At 44.9% G+C, this 20,109-nt stretch overlaps 1 protein-coding gene across 2 annotated transcripts in view; it reads right to left on the bottom strand.

Moving 5' to 3' along the window:
* Window positions 1-20,109, bottom strand: part of LOC137326704 (neurexin-3-like) — a 1,580,588-nt gene that overhangs the window by 355,242 nt on the left and 1,205,237 nt on the right. For both annotated transcript variants that reach the window (XM_067992033.1, XM_067992034.1), the window contains exon 13: window positions 1,757-1,938. In XM_067992033.1, the coding sequence (XP_067848134.1) occupies window positions 1,757-1,938 (182 nt within the window). The remainder of the gene's footprint in view (window positions 1-1,756; window positions 1,939-20,109) is intronic.

Below are 20,109 nucleotides of genomic sequence, written 5' to 3'. Positions count from 1 at the left end.
GTCGTTACTCAATCGATTGTTCCACAGGCAGGGGGGGAGGGGGGGGAGGGGCGAGGGGAATGGCCTGATGGGATTCGCACGGAGAGCAAAATGGGGACAATAAAGCATTTATACTCTCAGAAAATAAGGAGTTAAGAAACAAGGTTACCGAATCGCTGAATTTATTTTCTATTTCGAAATGATTTTCACCACAGGAGGGAGATTTTGTGGAGGTCATGTTCAAAGAGCTGCGTTCAGGAAACAGTCCATTCAGTGTGAAGCGCTGGCCAGAAGGGAACGTGCTGTGGGAAGGGGAAGGGATTTTTGTTTTGACAGCAACTTGCTTCAGAATTTGCAATAATTCGATGCAATATAGTCCCTAACCCCACCCCCATTCACAAACTGGCTGAGGCTTCCTTTCCAGGTGGCAGTGCCCCCCGTTGACGATCTATTTTTTTTCGTTTCCTCACTTGCTTTTCCCTGCAAACCCCTTTATCGCAAAAAAACAGTAACGGTCGGAATGTTGCGCGCACAGAGAGTCACGACAGTCGCTGCCGTTCATCGCAGTGCCGAGCGCAAATTTGACAAACGAGTAAACAGGGTTTGCCTCGTGCTATTCGAGGACCGTTTCCCCCTTTAAGAGACAACTCATATTCTATGGGGTAGATTTTCAAAAATGGCACACTGGTATAAATAGGCCATCGCAGATTGGCCGCTCGTTATAGAAACCATCCCCCCCCTCCTCACGATTTTCATTCCCATTGATTTCAATTCCAGTTTTACGCCAAGCGGGAAATTAGAAAGTCCTTCCCCATATCTAAACACATCTTGTCTCAAAATAATAATTCCAAGCCTTCTTTGGGCACCAAGGCAAACGTTTACGTCCATTTTCTCAACGCTACACATTTAAAACAAAAACCTAGGCTTCTTTCCATATAATCTTTGGTTAAAATCCACAAACTGGACTGGCTCGAGACCAGCAACCGGGCACAGACCGAGAGCCCACAAGAAATGCCGCCAATTTTTACCCAGTGCCCAAGTACCGGAATCTTTCTCGGAAAAAGTCCTGAAGACAGAGAAACTGCTGGTTTTCCATCGGATCGCAGTGATAAATCTCTGGGACCCCTGGTTAACAACCAGCTAAGGCGTTAAACTCGTTACAATGAGGATTCTAGGATTTTTACCCATGTTTTGGGGATCGGGTTGCTTGATCCCGTTTAATTTCTCCTTAAAAGCTGAGAACTGGCCTTTCCCATAATATTCAAAGAGGCTGATATTCCATTTAATTAGCATCACTGGTGAGCAGATAAGCCAAATCCGCTTTTATTACATGGGATTCGAGGAATTCTTTTATCTTTAACCAGTGTTTAGGGATCACAATATATGATTCCTTCCATTTTTCCATGGAAACTGAGCCTTGCAAATCACTGGCGGCAACAAATCACTTGCCCTGATGAGGAGGGTCAGGAGGCCAGAGCTCTCCAAACATCAATGGCCCAAGTCCTCAGAAGAGGAAACCAGTGCAATTATATTTTCTGTCATTAAAAAAAGATTTGTTCCATTAATCACCGAGACTTGTAAGTGAGTCGACAGCAGCAAAGCAACACGAGAGTAAATTTCTCAGCAAGTTTTCTGCTGACTGTCCGCTGGCCCTTAATCAGGTCTCAAACCACGTGACCTGCAGGCTAGTTCTCTTTTCTTTCTCTGAGGGTTGGATTGAGGAGACCTTGGAAAGATAGCGACTGAACGTTAGCGAAATTAGTACCGGGTTACTCACTATATGAAGCTGCAGGAAGTCTCCCAGACCAGGAGCGCTGTCCACCCGGGCCAGGATTGCATCTTTCACTGACGTGCTGAAGCCAACGGCTAGGCGGTCGGTTCTCGTACTGGGTCTGTCGTTGGCCGGCCAAGTGTATGTTATGATCCCTCCTCCTCGGCCAAAGATGTATGTCGTACCAGCTGAAAGTCAACAGCAAAAAACAACCATGAGCAAAGTAATCGGCAAACACTTTCGAGTTAGGCAATAATTCAGCCTCAACAGCTCAACAAGCCCTTCGGGTCACAACTAAAATTTTTCTGCCAGCGATTTCCTCGGAGCTTCTCCCGATCAGCCGCCGTACACCCAGCGGAAAGCGATTTACACATCTATCTGGGCTTTCCACCAATCCTCCGCCAAAGTTACGCTGGCCAATCGAGAGAACCACCTGAGGAAATTCCCGGCCGATGTTACATAGAAATTACAGCATCGAAACAGTCCATTCGGCCCAAATGGTCTATGCTGGTGTCTACGCTCCACACGAGCCTCCTCCCACCCTACTTCATCTCACCCTTTCGCCATATATCCATCTAAAATTTAAAGGGGCAACTTCAAATGTTTTTACATAAAATTTTCTACCTTCTTCAAGGTGCTGACTCTTGCTGAGTTATGGTTCCCACAGATGCTAGATGTCCTCCAGCACCTCAATCAAGTGTTCATTCCTCAAGTGCCTAAACACCTAAAGTGATGTAAGCTGTAGGGCTACGGACCGGGTGCTGGAAGGCAGGATTAGAATGGGCGCCTGGTTGCTCTTCGAGCCGGCGCGGACACGATGGGCCGAAAGGCTCCCTTCTGAGCTGTATCTTTTCTATGGTTCTATGTGTGAGCCCAGGTGGTGAAAACCAGCACCATGGAAGCCAACCCAATAGATGCACACACTTTACAGCAGAGGTCGCTCAATAGCGATCAGAGGAGTGGCAACCACAGCTTATTTTGGCCCTCCCCTGCCTCGGAGTGTTGAGTATTTGTATCAGCCTTTACTAGGGTTGCCAACTCTGGTTGGACGTATCTCTTGATGTTTCATCACATGACCTCCCATCTCCAACCACCCCACCCCCATGCTCCCACCATTGGTCGTCCGACATGTCTATCTTCACAGCGTACCGCCTTCCCACTCCAATTGGAAAGCGAACTGACTCTCTGTTATCCAACTGAATGATGCTTGACTGTCAGTCAAACGGCCTTTTCCCATCTCCAATATTTTTTATAACCAACAAATGAAAGTTTTCAAAATGGAAAAAAAACAGAACTTAAAAAAAAAATATTCTCCCGGGTTTGCTCGCAGTGCCCTGGAGATTAATCTTTAATTCCTGGAGACTCCAGGGCAATCCTGGAGGGTTGGCAACCCTACCCTCTACAGCTGTAATAAACTGGATAGCCAGGTGGTGAAGGACAGAATACTAGAGCCTGATCTTCAGTTGCTTCCAAGCCTTTATTCACAGAGCTCCACATTATGCCCACCCCACACCCTAAATCAGCTCTCTTTATAAATGGATGCAAGAAAGTCCCCACTTGATACGCACCACCTGAATACAATTAACACTACTTGATATAAATCATATGGATACAGTTATCATCCCTACCGTGGCTGAGATAAGCCAACTCAACACCGATGAGATGTACAGAAGTTAAGACCTTCTGGGTCTAGCCCACTCCTTTGTATAGACAGTGCGCTCACAACTGAGGCGTCGGGGCAATAACTGTCACCTTTCATTCGTTTGTTACGCAGATATTTGGTCTGTTTCTAGTTTCTATGTGATGGTGACAACACTTGTTTTAAGAAAAAGACAGACATTTCTGATGAAGGAGGATGCGACTATAAAGAAAGAACTTGCATTTATATAGCATCTTTCATGACCTCAGGACATCCCAAAGTGCTTTACGGCCAATGAAGTACTTTTGAAATGTAGTCGCTGTTATAATGTAGGGAAACGCAACAGCCAATTTGTGCACAGCAAGGTCCCACAGACAGTAATAAATGACCAGATAATCTGTTTTTTTTTGCTGTTGGTTGAGGGATGCATATTGGCCTGGAGTACTCCCCTGCTCTTCTTCAAAATAGTGCCATAGGATCTTTTATGTCCACCGGAAAGTGTAGATGGGGCCTCAGTTTAATGTCTCCTCTGATAGATGGCACCTCTGACAGTGCAGCACTCCCTCAGTACTGCATTAGAGTGTCAGCCTAGATTATATGCTCAAGTCTCTGGAGTGGGGCTTGAACCCATGAACCTTCTGAAGAAAGCGCAGGACGAGTTAATCCAACCCACCATGCACAGCCGTGGATTCCATCCAACCCACTTAATCTCCTGAGGGAAAAGTTCGGCAACCTTTCTCTCTGCCTCCTCCCGTAGTGAAAAAAAAAATCAAGCAAGACTCCAGAGTGCCTATCCTCCCTCATCCCGTATTGTCCTTTTCAGATTAGTTTTCCCCCCTCCACTGCCGCTACCTTGAAATAACAGTTCCAGGTCTCAGCGGTTCAGGACGTATTGCTGTTGCCACTTCTATACTCACAGTGTCCCATTGGCGGCAACATGCATGGTCCTTGCACCAATTCCTCTTGGCTTCCGAGAGGGAGTGTCAAAGGAATGACAAACAAGCACCAGTTTCCCATTGGCCCCCTAATAGGGACCAGCACTACTATAAAAAGCGAGAGCTGCACTCGCAGGTTACGAGGCCCTCCCTCGACCCCTGCAGGAGTGTCTTTTTCTGTACTTGGATGAATCACCTTCATTCTGGTACTGCACCAGTTCTTTTTTAACGGTTTTAACTGACTCAATGTTAACCTCCTAAAAACTAGGTTCTTACTACAGGTCGTACTTTAGTCATTTGGTTCGAATCCCTGCTGTTACGTTATTTATATTCAATGGAATGTCTTTAAAGTCAATCTTTAGAGATCATTTCCTATGTGTGCCATTTTCTCATCAATAAAAATTATTTCCAACTTTAAGGCTTGATTTATTCTTCAAAGGAAAATCCTAATCAAGATTTTGAGTGCAGTCTAAAAATACACTAGAAATGATATCACCTGGACAATTCTTCACAAATGAGTTATTGATGATGGTGTTCGAAATTGAGCTCAAAGGGCTGCCTTTACATGAGGAATAGGTTTTAATGCATTTTTACTCTAGATTAGTGATGGTTAATGTGTATAATGATAACACAAGATGGACTGCACTGGATCATAATGAGATCCATCTCTGCCAATCTCTTTTGCTCTCCTTCCCTCTCTCTCACACACGCACACTACTGGACTCAATCCAAAGTGAGGCCGATCTCTGCCAATCCTCGTCTCTGTATTTCTCTCTCGCTCTCTCTAATATATGTACATATAAAAACAAGTTAGACTAGTCCCAGCCCATTGTCAGGCTTCTCTCTACAGCTTTGTATACAGTCCCTCTCTAATGGAAAAAACTAGACCATCCTCAGTTCACGTTGAGGCCTATCACTGCAGGCTCCATTTCAACTCTCTCTAATTTAATATTAGATTGTATGTCAGCCGCGGCTCTGTGGGTAGCACTCTCGCCACCAAGTCAGAAGCTCCAGGAACTTGAGCACAAAGTCTAGGCTGACATTCCAATGCTGCACTGAGGGAATGCTGCACTGTCCAGAGGTGCGGTCTTTTGGTTGAGATGTTAAACCGAGGCCCAGTCTGCCCTATCAGGTGAATGCAAAAGATCCCTATTTTGAAGCAGAGCAGGGGTGTTCTCCTCGATATCCTGGCCAACATTTATCCCGCAACCAACAACTAGGAAAAGATTATCTGGTCATCATCACATTGCTGTTTGTGGGATCTTGCTCTGCGCAAACTAGCTGCTGCGTTTCCCTACATTACAACAGTGACTACACTTCAAAAGTACTTAATTGGCTGTAAAGTGCTTTGGGACGTCCTGAGGTCATGAAAGGCGCTATATAATTGCAAGTTCTTTCTTTCTTTCTTTGTCCCACCGCTTCAAACCAAACACACAGTCATCTCACTAATGTAGATTTGTCCATTGATTCAATCATGATTGCCGTAAAGGCATCAGATGAATGGAAGCATCCACTATTCCTGCACTAATGTACAAAAGATTAATAAGTTATCTTTTAATTGCATTCCTGCACTGACAAAATTTCAACCCAACGTTTTACTTAATACACAACCTCATTGAACCTTTATGCAGATACAGTGACATATAGGTGGATAGGGTTATTCGGAAATTGAACATCTCAATTCAGCTTCACATCCCGTTATGAACCTAACACTGACACAGAAGCACCACACTCTCCTGGCGTATTGATGGCCAAAGACCCAGGACACATCCTCAATATGGCAATTCGCATTGACTTAGAGCAGGCAATTTGAAGGCCAGATGCTACCTTTCACAGGGGAGGCAAAAGGCAATAGAGCCAGCTGTCCCTGCTACAATCCACGTTAATAGAAGACAACAGAAAATAAACACAGCACTTTTAGCCTCCAGCTTTATGGTGGCTTTTTTTATGCTTAAAAATTAATTAGCTAATCTTAGCTGGATCAGCAATAGGGGTGATACAACAACAACCTGCATTTACAGAGCGCATTTAACATAGTAAAACATGTCAAGGCATCTTCACAGCAGTGTAATCAGACAAAAATTGACAATGAGCCAAAGAAGGAGATCTTAAGACAGGTAACTGAGAGGTAGGTTTTAAGGAGCGTCATAAAGGAGGAGAGAGAGGTAGAGAGGCGGAGAGGTTTAGGGATGGAATTCCAGAGCTTATGGCCTAGGGAGCTGAAGACATGGCCACCAATGGTGGGGTGAAGGGAGTGGGGGGTGCGCAAGAGGTCAGAGTTGGAGGAACTCAAGAGTTCTCAGAGGGTTGTACGGCTGGAGAAGGTTAGGGATAGGGAGGTGGGATTTGAACGCAAGGATGAGAATTTCTGGGTGAAGGCGGGGGGAGCGTCCAGGGTTCTTGCTCCTGATCACTATCCAGTGATTGTTAACAGTGAAATCATAGAATCATAGAAAGGTTGCAGCACGGAAGGAGGCCATTCAGCCCATCGAGTCCACGCCGATTCTATGCAAGAGCAATCCAGCTAGTCCCACTCCCTCACTCCCAATATTAACACTTGAATTCATATAGCCCCTTTTAACATCCCAAAGTACTTCACACCAATGAATTACTTTGAAGCACAACGACTGTTGTTATGTAGGAAAGTGCAGCAGCCATTCTGTGTCAGCAATGCTCACAAGGGGCCATGAGATGATTGACTAGTTAGTCTATTTTTGGTGCCGTTGGTTGTGGCAGGGATGTTGGCCAAGACACGGGGAAGAACTCCCTTTCCCTTCTTCCGACAGTGCCCTGGGTTTTGTAGCTCCTGCTGTGGATGGACATCAGGCGAGGACAAGATTGGGCTTGGCTACTGTTCCCTCTTTTGGTTGGATATTGTTTGGAATGGCCACTCGGGTGACTTAGGAAACATAGGAACAGGAGTAGGCCATTCAGCCCCTTGAGCCTGTTTCTCCATTCAATTAGATCGCGGCTGATCTGTATCTTAATTCCATCTACCCACCTTGGTTCCATAACCCTTAATACCCTTGGCCGAATAAAAATCCATCAAGTTAAGGTTGGGTCGCTGTAGAAGTGTAACCTAGTGTGGGTCGCCATCTTTAAAGGCAGTGGAGAGAAAAATCAGGGTCAGGGAGCACCAAATAAAGGATCCAAGTGTCATTCATCCCATGAGACAATGGGTGCAGAAGACAGTGTGGAGAGCCTCTCGTGAGCTACAAGGGAGACAAAAATAAAGGCCTATAGAGCCTGGGCTAGAAATTCTTTAATTGGTGACGTAAGATGGGCTCGTCTTTGTAATCCGGGAGACAGCTGGCTGTGTCTGCCTCGTGCCTCTCCTGTGAAACAGAGCATCTGGCCTTCGGAAGACCCATTGGAAGTGGATGTGAATTTGTTTGCCATGGACATATTTCTGCACCCTGCGGCCTTTTTGCCCCCCTCTCTCTTTCTTCAGCCACGCAGGCTGTGAACTGGACCAAGCATTGGCCAGCTCCCTATCGAACGATACAGACGCTGTGCATCGATGATCTGCATACTGGGGGGCGCGATGGGTGGGTGGGGGGGGCTGCGTTTATTTTGGAAATAATTACGTTACAGTTAGTTACGTCTGTGAAACGACATAAACGATTTGCTGGGAGCACGAGTTGAGGCACTCTGCAGCTGAATTCATTCCTCTAAACCACACAGTACATGCCTACTGGACACAACTAAATTGTACCTGGAATGAAGACATTTTCATGTCTGTTTATTTAATCTCCTTTCACCCTTTGAGATCCGCAGTACAATTTTCCCATTAAATTTCTTTTATCCCCTATTCACTGCTCCCACCCCGGCCTATATACTAAATATTCTCATTTCCTTCCAACTCTGATCAGTGACTTCGCATTTGCAAAACTTCAACTGATTAAAAAGAATGTATTTATTTTTTTCTTCTCTTTTATGGATTCAAACAGGCTTCCATGGGATGGGTGCATGGATTTTCTTTTGACGTCTATATTTCTTCTCAACCTGAAGGTCCATGATATTGGCCACTGCCCAGGACCTCACTCGAATAGTCTTTTCTGACACCTGAGCCTGGGCAATGACTGTTGGCATTGAATAGCCTGGTGATCCTTGATATTTACTTTCCCGACTCCAAGAGGAATGAAACCATTTGTGGTGCTCTTACTGCTTCCCCGGCTGAGAACCAACTCAGCAAAGATGATGAATTGCACCTTTGGCCTTTCTGATCTGTATGGCTCAGTTCCACGCTGGGCAACCCTCAGTGTAGCAATGTCTCCTGAATCACACTTAATTTTATTTATATTAAACTGAATCAGCTATGGTATCAGATAATTAGATATTCGACAGTACAGGGCACACTCCTGAACATAAGACTTCTCAGACCGCTTACGGAGTGACCGGCACCACTCTACCCAAGAGAATATCTAAGGCAGACCCAAAACTTATAACAACTTCTCTGATAAAGACATTGACCAACAAAATGAAATGCTAGTGTAAGATGATGAGAAAGCAGGAAATGAAAACGTTCACATGCCTATTGCTTCCACGGGCCATGTCTCACCTGCTCACTCTATTACGGAGTCTACTTAATATTTTTAATCTCCCAAAGTAAGGCTTTATAGAAACACTTCCTGATCTCCAAAGGTAATCAAGTAAACCTCCAAAATATTCAACCATCTTCACCTCCCCACATCACTCTGGTGTGTTAACCTCCACAGAACACATTCCTCCCTCTCTGTCCACCGCACCAATACAGGACCCATTGTGTTTCATGCATTATGAATAGAGGCATAGAGCACAAATGCAAAGAAGTTATGCTAAACCTTTATAAATCACTGGGTTAGGCTTCAGCTGGAGTATTGTGTCCCATTCTGGGCACCACACTTTAATAAGCATGGTAAGGCCTTGGAGAGGGTATGGAAGAGATTTACTCAAACGTAACCAGATATGAGGCACTTCAGTTATGTGGAGAGGCTAGAGAAGCTGGGATTCTTCTCATTCGAGCAGAGAAGGTTAAGGGGAGATTTAATAGCGGTGTTTAAAATTATGAAGGGATTTGATAGAATAGATGGGGAAAAACTGTATCCACTGACAAGCGGGTCGGTAACCAGAGGACACAGATTTAAGATAATTGGCAAAGGAACCAGAGGGGAGATGAGGAGAATTTTTTTTTTTTTACGCAGCGAGTTGTTACGATCTGGAATGCGCTGCCTGAAAGGGTGGTAGAAGCAGATGCAATAGTAACTTTCAAAAGGGAATTGGATAAATACTTGAAAAGGAAAAATTTGCAGGGCTACGGAGAAAGAGCAGGGGAGTGGGGCTCATTGGATAGCTCTTACAAAGAGCCGGCACAGGCACGATGGGTCGAATGGCCTCTTTCTGGCAGTAAGATTCTATGATCATCACAGCCTTTACCTGACTCTATAACCAACAATCGGAGTCAAATTCTTATCCAGTTCTTTTTTGAAGGAATTTGTCAACTCCCCCTCGGTTGCTTTTGTCGGGAGTTTGCTCTACAGATTCTCGACCCTGGGAAGAAAAGTTTCTTTCCACCTCTAGTCCTCCTGCTCAAGTTCATTTTAAACATGCGTCCTCCAGTTCCATACTCAAAGTCAATTGGTCTGCTTGAATCTACATTATCCAGATCTCCCGATATTTTCCTTTTTTTCAGTGAAAGCGAGTTGATTCCTGGGCGTCACTCCTTATAATGTGGAGCCCCAAGTTCAGGAATCACTGCCGTGACTTTTCTTTCAAGGCTCAAGATCACGAGTGACCTGTCCTTACGTATAGGTCACTCGTGAGACCATATTTAGAATATTGTACACAACATGCTAAACGTGGCTTACAAGTGATCCATACACGGTTAGAAAAACTTCTTTCAACTTGATGTCAAATGGCCTCAAGGTGAAAACCGATTATTTGATCAGGTTTGCTGAAAACAGTGTCACATTGCCTGAAAACTTTCAGCGCACAGCAGAAATTTAGACTAAAACACAAAGCAAGCCTCAATACATGATATCGTAGGACGCAGTTCAACAAGGTAACAACCAACTGATAAGGGGAAACAAATATGTTTATGCGAGACAATATCCGAGTAAATAGAGACAAAAGGTCACACGATAGAGGTCCCATTGGCCTCACTTTTCCAGAATAGAAACGGCATCATCTTCCCCTCTCAGCATCTAACTCTTTCTTAAATAAATCCAGTGTTCTGGTCCCCACCATCCTTCCTGCCAAAGTGTTTCAGCTGTTGTTTCACCTTCGTGTAAAGAAATAATTCCTGTCACCCAAAATCTGGGGGTATTCTTCCTCTTGCACTGCACAGTTTTCTATTCTAGTCAACTTTACTGCACGTACCTACATCAATAATCCAAATAATCCTCCTTTCACACTGCTCAGATTTCCTGTTTCACGAAAAGCTCCACAACTCTGCTTCATACAGCGACATCAGAAATGAATGTTTGCTTTTATAATATTTTTAACTCTACTCTTTCAAGCTGTGCACTTTTCTCTCAATTAAAAGAAGACGACAGCCAGGTGCCCTGATGGCTCAGTACACCAGTAAGGTCTAAGGTTTGATCCCATTTGGTTTCTCAGTTGGGGCGAAGGTAGGGGTGACACAATTGGTCTCGGTGCCCCTGGGCTATGGAGGGGAAAGAGCAACAGTTCCCACTCCTGAACCAATAATCCTTGCACAAGAACATGATCAGATTTGGCTACGATGCCTTCCACGATAATAATAGCGTGCGCAAACTCACCATCATCTTGTCCTCACAAAACTGACGGGCAGGAAAGGGCCAGCTTGGTCTATCAAGCCTGCTCCACACTTCATGGTGGCTGGAGCATCGTGACGAGATACTTCCCCCCCGCCTTCCCCCCCGCCGCCCCCCACCCCCTCTCCGACCCCCACCCCCCCTCCGCCACCGCCATGTAATCTCCTGGGAGAGGCAAAAAAAAAGAGTAAAATCCCAGGGCCAATAAGGGAAAAAATACTCTGGAAAATTCCTCTCCGACAACCCCCCCCCCACAACCCACAGGCGATCAAAACCAGTCCAGGAGATCGCATGGACCCAGTGTTATCTATAAATTATTATCACACATGAAGAATAAGCACTTGTGAAATATGCCACAGGGTAGCTCTCTCCGATGGGTAGTGGAAATCTGGAACTCTCTCCCCAGAAGGGTGTGGATGATGGGTCAATTGAAATTATTGAAAAAAAAAATTGAGATTGTTAATTAAATTGAATTTCCAGTCTTCTTTCTTCTTCACTCTTCCTCTCCTGAAGGCAGCAGCTAATTCTGAGGCGTGGCCCCCACAGCGAGCAGTGACTTCCTTTGTGACAGTGGGCGACCTCAGCTGATGCCTCATCGTGTCCTCACTCGATATCCACACACCCTCGCACTTTGCATCGGGGGCATTAGGCATTGAATGATCAGGAGAGAGAACCTTGATCGTTCTCCACTTACTATTGCAGACACCAGTTACAGCCCCTTGACCACCAACCCTCGGTCAGATGGGCTATATGAGCACAAGCCCAAAGATTGGACATGGGACCTCCCTGATCTATGTGATTCAGTTTACAAGACGTCAGACTTACCATTTGGACCATTTGTGGGGGGAGATGGATGAATATTAACATTTTTTTTTTAAACAAGGCAATGCCGCAATAGCACAGCTCAAATTCTTGGCCCATGATGTACGCAGTTTTAGAAGAACATTGGAAAGGATGAATGAGAGAATTCAGCCTTTTCCGTCTGCAGATCATGTATACTCTGTCCGATCATGGAATCTAACCAACCAATCTCACCTCCTGAGAAATGATTGCAAGTTTCACTCACCCTGCCCCATAAGACAAATTAAGCAAAACTCCAGGATGCCTGACCAATCCTACATGCTGCATTACTCACCCTCGAGATGTTTTAACAAACATTTCCACGGTGCGAGGAGCTCAGGATTGATCCTGTTCCACACAGAATTCAAATCTCTATCTGTACCTCTCCTTTATAACCTTCCATCCAAATCCCTGACCAGGTTTTTGGTTCCAAAAAGGTGTTAATCGACCCAGCATTAAGCTGCTTCAACTGGGAGTCTCTCAAGTGTGTACTGTCCTGAGCTAATCAGGAGCTTTCACTCCCCATAACATTATGTCACAGCGCTGGAACGTCCATAAACCTGCCCTGAAAACTCATGACCCATGAACAAGACTGAAACTAATTCTCATCCCACATTAATACCAAACCCTCAAGGTCACAGCAACAAAGCAAGGTTATATGTAAGAGTCTGAAATCAGTGGCTGGAGTCTAGTGGTCAAATCTGCAGGCTACTATTACCTTGCAGAACTAATGAGCCATCAAGTTTAACCTGGACCACTGTTACAGCATATGGATTTTTGAATTAGACTAATGCCCATCTACGGCCAGTCTTAATGAAGACTGACATACATCTGAAAAGCTTCAGCAGAATTTTTACTTACGTTTCATCACCACGAAACAGCATTGATGAGGCAATAATCACTAATAACGTTATTTGGTGTCGCATTATGAATTTTACCCCGCCCTCATTAAGAGTTCTAAGTCTGAGAGCGATTTTAACCCTACCTGCCATGGGGGTCACCAGAAGGTGACCTGCCGGCAAGGACAGCCACCCAAAGCCAGCAGGGGTTTCTCTTTACACACATGTATCGGGTCCCGATAAGGTCATCGCAACCCGACTGCAATCTCTATTGGGCGGCCTGGGCGGGGAAGCAGCAATGAGCTTGCTGTCAGGCCAACCCAGTGAGGAAGTGGGTCGTGGTCAGAAGAGGCCCAAAACGGTAAGTTTTTTGCATTTGTCTTTTTTAAACTTTCCTTGTGGGAGCAGGAGAAGCAGAAGTGGCCCTTGTGGGACCAGCAGGAGGCAGAGTGTTTAGGCTCCCCCTGCCACGACTGACCTAGCCTGACGGCTCCAGTGCCGGCACTGAGGGAGTGCTGCACTGCCGGAGGTGCCGTCTTTTGGACGAGACATTAAACCGAGGCCGCGTCTGCCCTCTCAGGTGGACGGGAAAAGATCCCACGGCCAATATCTCGAAGAAGAGCAAGGGAGTTCTCCCTGGTGTCCTGGCCAATATTTATCCCTCACTAAAAACATATTTATCCGGTTATTATCACATTGTGGGATCGGGGCATTAGGCAGGTGAAATTCACTCCCCTCCTCTGTCTGGCTGTTCAAGTGGATGCAAAAGTGGATGCAAAAGAAGAGCAACAACAACAACTTGCATTTATGCAGCACCTTTAACATAGTAAAACGTCCCAAGGCGCTTCACAGGAGCGTAATCAGACAAAGTTTGAGACGGAGCCACAGAAGGAGATGTTAGGACAGGTCAAAGAGGTAGGTTTTAAGCAGTGTCTTAAAGAAGGAGTAAGGAATCTTACAACACCAGGTTATAGTCCAACTGTTTTATTTGAAAATCACAAGCTTTCGGAGGCTTGTGATTTTCAAATAAAACAGTTGGACTATAACCTGGTGTTGTAAGATTCCTTACATTTGTCCACCCCAGTCCATCACCGGCATCTCCACATTAAAGAAGGAGAACAGGGGACTTCCCTTGCTCAACTATCACCACCAAAGAAACAATTAACTGGTCATTGCTGCGAGCAGATTGCCTGTCACATCTGCCTATGTGACTTTCTACAAAAGCAATTCGTCGGCTGTGAAAGGCACTATACAAATGCAAAGTACTTTATTTAATTGAAGCATGAGACTGGCCTGGCCCAACCTAACCTAATAAATCTGATATAATTTAATTTGGTTTCCTGCTTTATCCCTAACTGATGGATTGCACTGTCTTTGCGTCAGCTGTGACTCAGTGGGTAGCACTCTCGCCTCTAAGTCAGAAGGTTATGGGTTCAAGTCCCACTCCAGAGGCTTGAACACAAAATCTAGGCTGACACTCCCAGTGAGGGAGTGCTGTACTGTTGGTAGGTGCTTTCTTTCAGGTGTGGATGTTAAACTGAGGCCCCATCTGCCCTCTCAGGTGGATGTAAAAGATTCCGTGGCACTATTTCAAAGAAGAGCTGGGGAGTTCTCCTTGGTGTCCTGGCCAATATTTAACCCTCAATCAACATCGCTAAAAAAAACCAGATTATCTGGTTATTTATCTCACTGCTGTTTGTGGGAGCATGCTGTGTACAATAGGCTGTAAACAATTTTACAACACCAAGTTATAGTCCAGCAATTTTATTTTAAATTCACAAGCTTTCGGAGGCTTCCTCCTTCGTCAGGCTTCCTCCACATCGTTCACCTGACGAAGGAGGAAGCCTCCGAAAGCTTGTGAATTTAAAATAAAATTGCTGGACTATAACTTGGTGTTGTAAAATTGTTTACAATTGTCAACCCCAGTCCATCACCGGCATCTCCACATCATACAATAGGCTGCCGCATTTCTTACATTACAATAGTGACTGTGTTTCATCGACTGTAAAGTGTTGGGACGGCCTGAGGTCATGAAAAGCAATACATACATGCCTTTCTCTCTCTCTCTGTCTTTTCCTGAGTGCCACTTGGGATACATGTGTTTTGATAGCTCCACGGACATCTCCCAGGTAGAAGAAACAGCAAGTTGGTGGGAAGGACGTGTAACTCATTGAGTGTTTGTGTGTGTGTGTGTGAGAGAGTGAGTGATTGAGTGTGAGTGTGTGAGAGAGTGAGTGATTGAGTGTGAGTGTGTGAGAGAGTGAGTGATTGAGTGTGAGTGTGTGAGAGAGTGAGTGATTGAGTGTGAGTGTGTGAGAGAGTGAGTGATTGAGTGTGAGTGCGTGAGAGTGTGAGTGCGTGCATGTGTGCGATTCCAGTGAAAGGACAGCAAGTGCTAACAAATACATTGTGACGTCGGCTGACCTACTTTTCACTGAATTGCCGCTTTCGCACCAAACATTATCCCCCTCTGTCACCTCACAAAATGTTCTGTCCGCTGCCAAGGACTCTAGACTTCACTTAAGACTGTCAACAAAAAAAAGTGTTTGCGAAGAACACAGGAACATAAGAACAGGAGTAGGCGACTCAGCACCTTGAGCCTGTTTAATGAGATCATGGCTGATCTGTATCCCAACTCCATCCACCCACCTCGGCTCCATATCCCTCAATACCCTCGGCTAGCAAAAATCTATCCATCTCAGATTTAAAATGATTAATTGAGTTCGCATCAACTGCTTCTTGTGGGAGAGGGTTCCACACTTCTACCACCCTTTGCGTGAAGAAGTGTTTCTTGACTTCTCGCCTGAATGGCCTGGCTCTGATTTTAAGGTGATGTCCCCTTGTCCCAGACTCCCCCACCAGCGGAAAAAGTTTCTCTCCATCTACCCTATAAATTCCTTTCAAAACTCTAACAAACCCCTATCAACCCATTTATAAGGTACTTGGATGTGCACTTGAAGTGCTGTAACCTACAGGGCTATGGACCAAGTGCTGGAAAGTGGGATTAAAGCTGGATAGCTCTTTTGCATCTGTAGCGGACACGGTGGGCCGAATGGCCTCCGTCTGTGCCGTACCTTTCTATGATTCTATTTATGAAATTACCCCTTAACCTTCTATATTCCAGGGAATACAAGCTTAGTTTATGTAATCTCTCCTCATAATCTAACCCCTGGAGTCCCGGTAACATTCTGGTGAATCTGCACTGCACTCCTTCCAAGGCCAGTATATCCTTTCTAAGATGTGGTGCCCAGAACTGTACACAGTGCTCCAGATGCTTTGTATAGCTGTAGCAAAACTTCCTCCCCTTTATATTTGAGCCCTCCAGTTATAAAGATTAAAATTCCATTAGCCTTCTTGATTATTTTTTGTACCTGACCATTACATTTTAGTGACCTGTGTACATGAACCCCTAAATCTCTTTGGACCTCCACTGTTACTAGCTTTTCACCATTTAAAAAATACTCGGATTGATCCTTTTTTGCTCCAAAATGGATGAGCTCATAATTACCTGTGTTGAAATCCATCTGACACAGTTTTGCCCATTCACTTTAATCCATCAATGTCTCTGTAATTATAAGCTCCAGTCTATACTACTTGCTATGCCACCAATCTTTGTGTTATCAGCAAACCTGGATATATGGCTCTCTATTGTGTTATCTAAGTTATTAATAAATATAATGAATAATTCAGGTCCCAGCACAGATCCTTGTGGGACATCACTAGTCACTTCCTTCCAATTCGAGTACATTCCCATTATTCCTACTCTCTGCCTTCTACCACTTAACCAATCGCCTAGCCAGGTCAATAACAGTCTCTTATGTGGAACCTTATCAAATGCTTTCTGGAAGTCCATATAAACTACATCCACTCCTTTGCAAGCTGATTTGCAAAATTAACACAGCAGAATGTATCAACTGTAGGAAACTTGAGCAGTAGAAGCCCACCAAAGGCTCCCATCCACTCCCTAAAGGCTCCAACATCACTGAAGTTATTCAGGGCTATTAAACATTTTCTGGGCTGTACTGGTGGTCTTTTAGGTGGCTCAGTTGGTAGCACTCTTATCTGTGAATCAGCAGGTTGTGGGTTCATGTCCCACACCAGAGATTTGAGCACGTAATCTCAGCTGACACTCCAGTGCAGTAATGAGGGAGTGCTGCACTGTCAGATGTGCCATCTTTCAGATGAGACATTAAAACGAGGCCCCGTCTGCCCTTTCAGGTGGATGTAAAAGATCCCATGGCACTATTCGAAGAAGAGCAGGGATGTTCTCCCGGGATCCTGGCCAATATTTATCGCTCAACCAACAACACTAAAAAAACAAATGGTCTGGTCATTTTCACATTGCTGTTTGTGGGACCTTGCTGTGCACAAATCGGCTGCCTACATTACAACAGTGACTACGCTTCGAAAAGTACTTCATTGGCTGTAAAGCACTTTGGGACATCCTGAGGTCGTGAAAGGCGCTATATAAATGCAAGTTCTTACTCTATTTTTGCAGCATGTGATATTTGCTCCATAAATGACTCTTTGAACCCAGCATTCAAACTACAAATCACTTGCTGTCCAAGAACAATGAAGAAACACTTCAATACTTGAAAGGTGAAAAAAAAGAAATTGCAAATTTGATGCCTGACCTTTTTTTTCTCTCTCACAAAGAGATTTAGGATGCAGGCTGCGATTCTACACTCCCGGCGTCACGAGAAGGCCCTGCATATATTTATAATCACCGATACACGGAGCTCCACTCCTGGCTGGTACTTTTTAAAAACTTTGAGAGTGCTGGTGGGGATTTGGATCGACTTGAGTAGGTACCAGATGGGAGTTATACTCCATGTTGTATCACGCTGAATGTGAAAATGTGTCCCCATGTTGGGGTGCACCTCCATTTATAGTGGCTGCACTCTGGCCAACTGACCGCTCTTCGATTCTTGTTACCGACTCTCAGTGGGCTGTTCCACCTTGAGGGGCAGCACATCTGAGCTCGATCTCGTCCATCTCCTCTCCCCTCCCTTGCCTGAGGGTACTGAGGCCAAGTGGAGCAGACTCATTGCTATTCTGGTTAAGACCATCTAACTCAACAACAACAACTTGCATTTATACAGCAGCTTTAAACGTAGGGAAATGTCCCAAGGCGCTTCACAGGAGCGGTTATCAGACAAAAATGTGACACCGAGCCAAAGAAGGAGGCATTAGGACAGGTGACCAAACATTTGGTCAAACAGGTGGGTTTTAAGCAGAGACTCAAAGGAGGTGAGAGAGGTGGAGACGAGGAGTGGTTCGGGGAGGGAATTCCACAAATTCAGCACACAGCAAGGATAAAACCTTGGCTCATGACCGTTATCTGTGGTGTATCTATTCACAGAGCCTTTGTGTGTGGGGGGGTGGGGGTTTGCAGGGGCTTGTGCAGTGGCTCCATTAGAAAATTAAACTGCACTGCCAATCGCACACAGCGGGAAAAGATTTGCTAATTTCAAAAGAAAAAACGTCATCCCAACTTATACCAAGTACAAATATCGAGACTCCAAGAATAAAGAAGAGAAGAGAAGAGAGGTCAAAGATCACCCTAAGCACAAATTCTGAATCGAAATGCAAAAATACATCAGCACCGGATGAATCTTTTTGCATGCGCCTTGTTTATTGAAAATAGCACCTGGTCTCCCAGGATACGTGGTCCGAGCTTTTGAAGTCAAAATAGATCAAGTCCTGGACTCATAGCATGGACCTGGCTTTCAAACTGAATCCAATTCTTAACCTGCTGAACCTTCACAGTCTCCAATTAACCTGGAATGAGAAGCCAACCCGTTCTTTCTCGTGTGTGTGTGTGTGTGTGTGTGTGTGAGGCATGGCACAGTCCAAAAGCTCGATAAATCTACACTGAAAGGGGGAGAGGGGTTACACAGAGTAATCCAAAATATTCTAAAATGGCAATACCGGGGCCACCCTTCGTTCCGTGGTTTCAGGCTGCCGGTCAGAGGTCATCTGGGAGCGGACATTTTGTGTTCAATCAGCCATTCAGTCACAACGAGAGCAGAGGTGCAGCCGTGTACAAAGAAATGTGGGAGGGGTTGAAGCATTTCTAATATTAGGGGCAAGGAGAAGAGGGCAAATCGAGGGGCCAATTTCCCCTCATCCTCGTCGATGAGTGAGAGGGTTTACCCGCACCCCTCCATTCCTATTCATTGCGCTATTAATGAAAGGGGCTCTCAAAATGTCCGGTGATAGGTTACATCTAACCAGCAACTTGAAAGCATGAACCACAGGAACAAGAGGTGACTGAAAAGTATGAGGAAGTGTGCAGATCTGGACTGCGAGACAACTCAGCAGAACGTGACTGATTGCATATTGAAGAAATCTGCACAACATGGGGGATACAAATAAAGAATCTGGGCCTAAACCTACACAAACATCCCTTTCCCACAGTCCTTTTTTTTCTGTCCTGCGAAGCCTTCGTAGAATCTTCCAGCACAGAAGGTGGCCATTCGGCCCGTCGTGCCTGTGTTGGCTCTTTGAAAGAGCTATCCAATCAGTCCCACCAACCTGGTCTTTCCCCGTAGCCCTGCAAATGTTTTCTTTTCAAGTGTACGTCCAATTTTCTTTTGAAAGTTACTGTTGAATCTGCTTCCACCGCCCTTTCAGAGTTCAAAACCAGGGGTCATAAATATAAGATAGTCACTAATAAATCCAATAGGGAAATTCAGGAGAAACTTCTTCACCCAGAGAGCGGTGAGAATGTGGAACTTACCACTACATGGAGCAGTTGAGGCGAATAGCATAGATGCATTTAAGGGGGAAGGTAAATAAATGTGAGGGAGAATGGAACAGAAGGATTTGCTATCGGGTTAGATGAAATAGGTTGGGAGGAGGCTCGTTTGGAGCACAAACATCGGCACAGACCAGTTGGGCTGAATGATTTGTTTCTGTGCTGTAAGATTTTATGCAATATTCCATTGCTCAGGACTGATACACTTAACCTTGATAAGCACAGAAATTCTTCAATAAATCTTTATTTTTGGAAAACTGCAATTATGAACAATAGCAGAGCTATTGTAATTGCTGGAAAGATTCTTTCAAAAATCAGATGCAGGTAGGACAAGAAGAGATGGCATGTTAAAACTAATATATAAGTAATGACAGGGTTCAGCTCTATTATTCTAATCTACAGAACGTGGCATTCAATTCAAAGTGACATCTCATTCACCCACCTAATAGTTCACTCTTTGACTTTTTTTTGTATAATGTTCAATGACACTGTTCTATTGAAAGTGCAGCAGAGTTTATTTCGAAAAACCTGTCACATATTCTGGGGACAAAGGACGATTAGACCTGAGTGACT

The sequence above is a fragment of the Heptranchias perlo genome, chromosome 10 (genome assembly GCF_035084215.1).
Source record: "Heptranchias perlo isolate sHepPer1 chromosome 10, sHepPer1.hap1, whole genome shotgun sequence".
Lineage (NCBI taxonomy): Eukaryota > Metazoa > Chordata > Chondrichthyes > Hexanchiformes > Hexanchidae > Heptranchias > Heptranchias perlo.
Note: the sequence above shows the minus strand (reverse complement) of the source record. Positions and strands in the feature narration are given on the sequence as shown.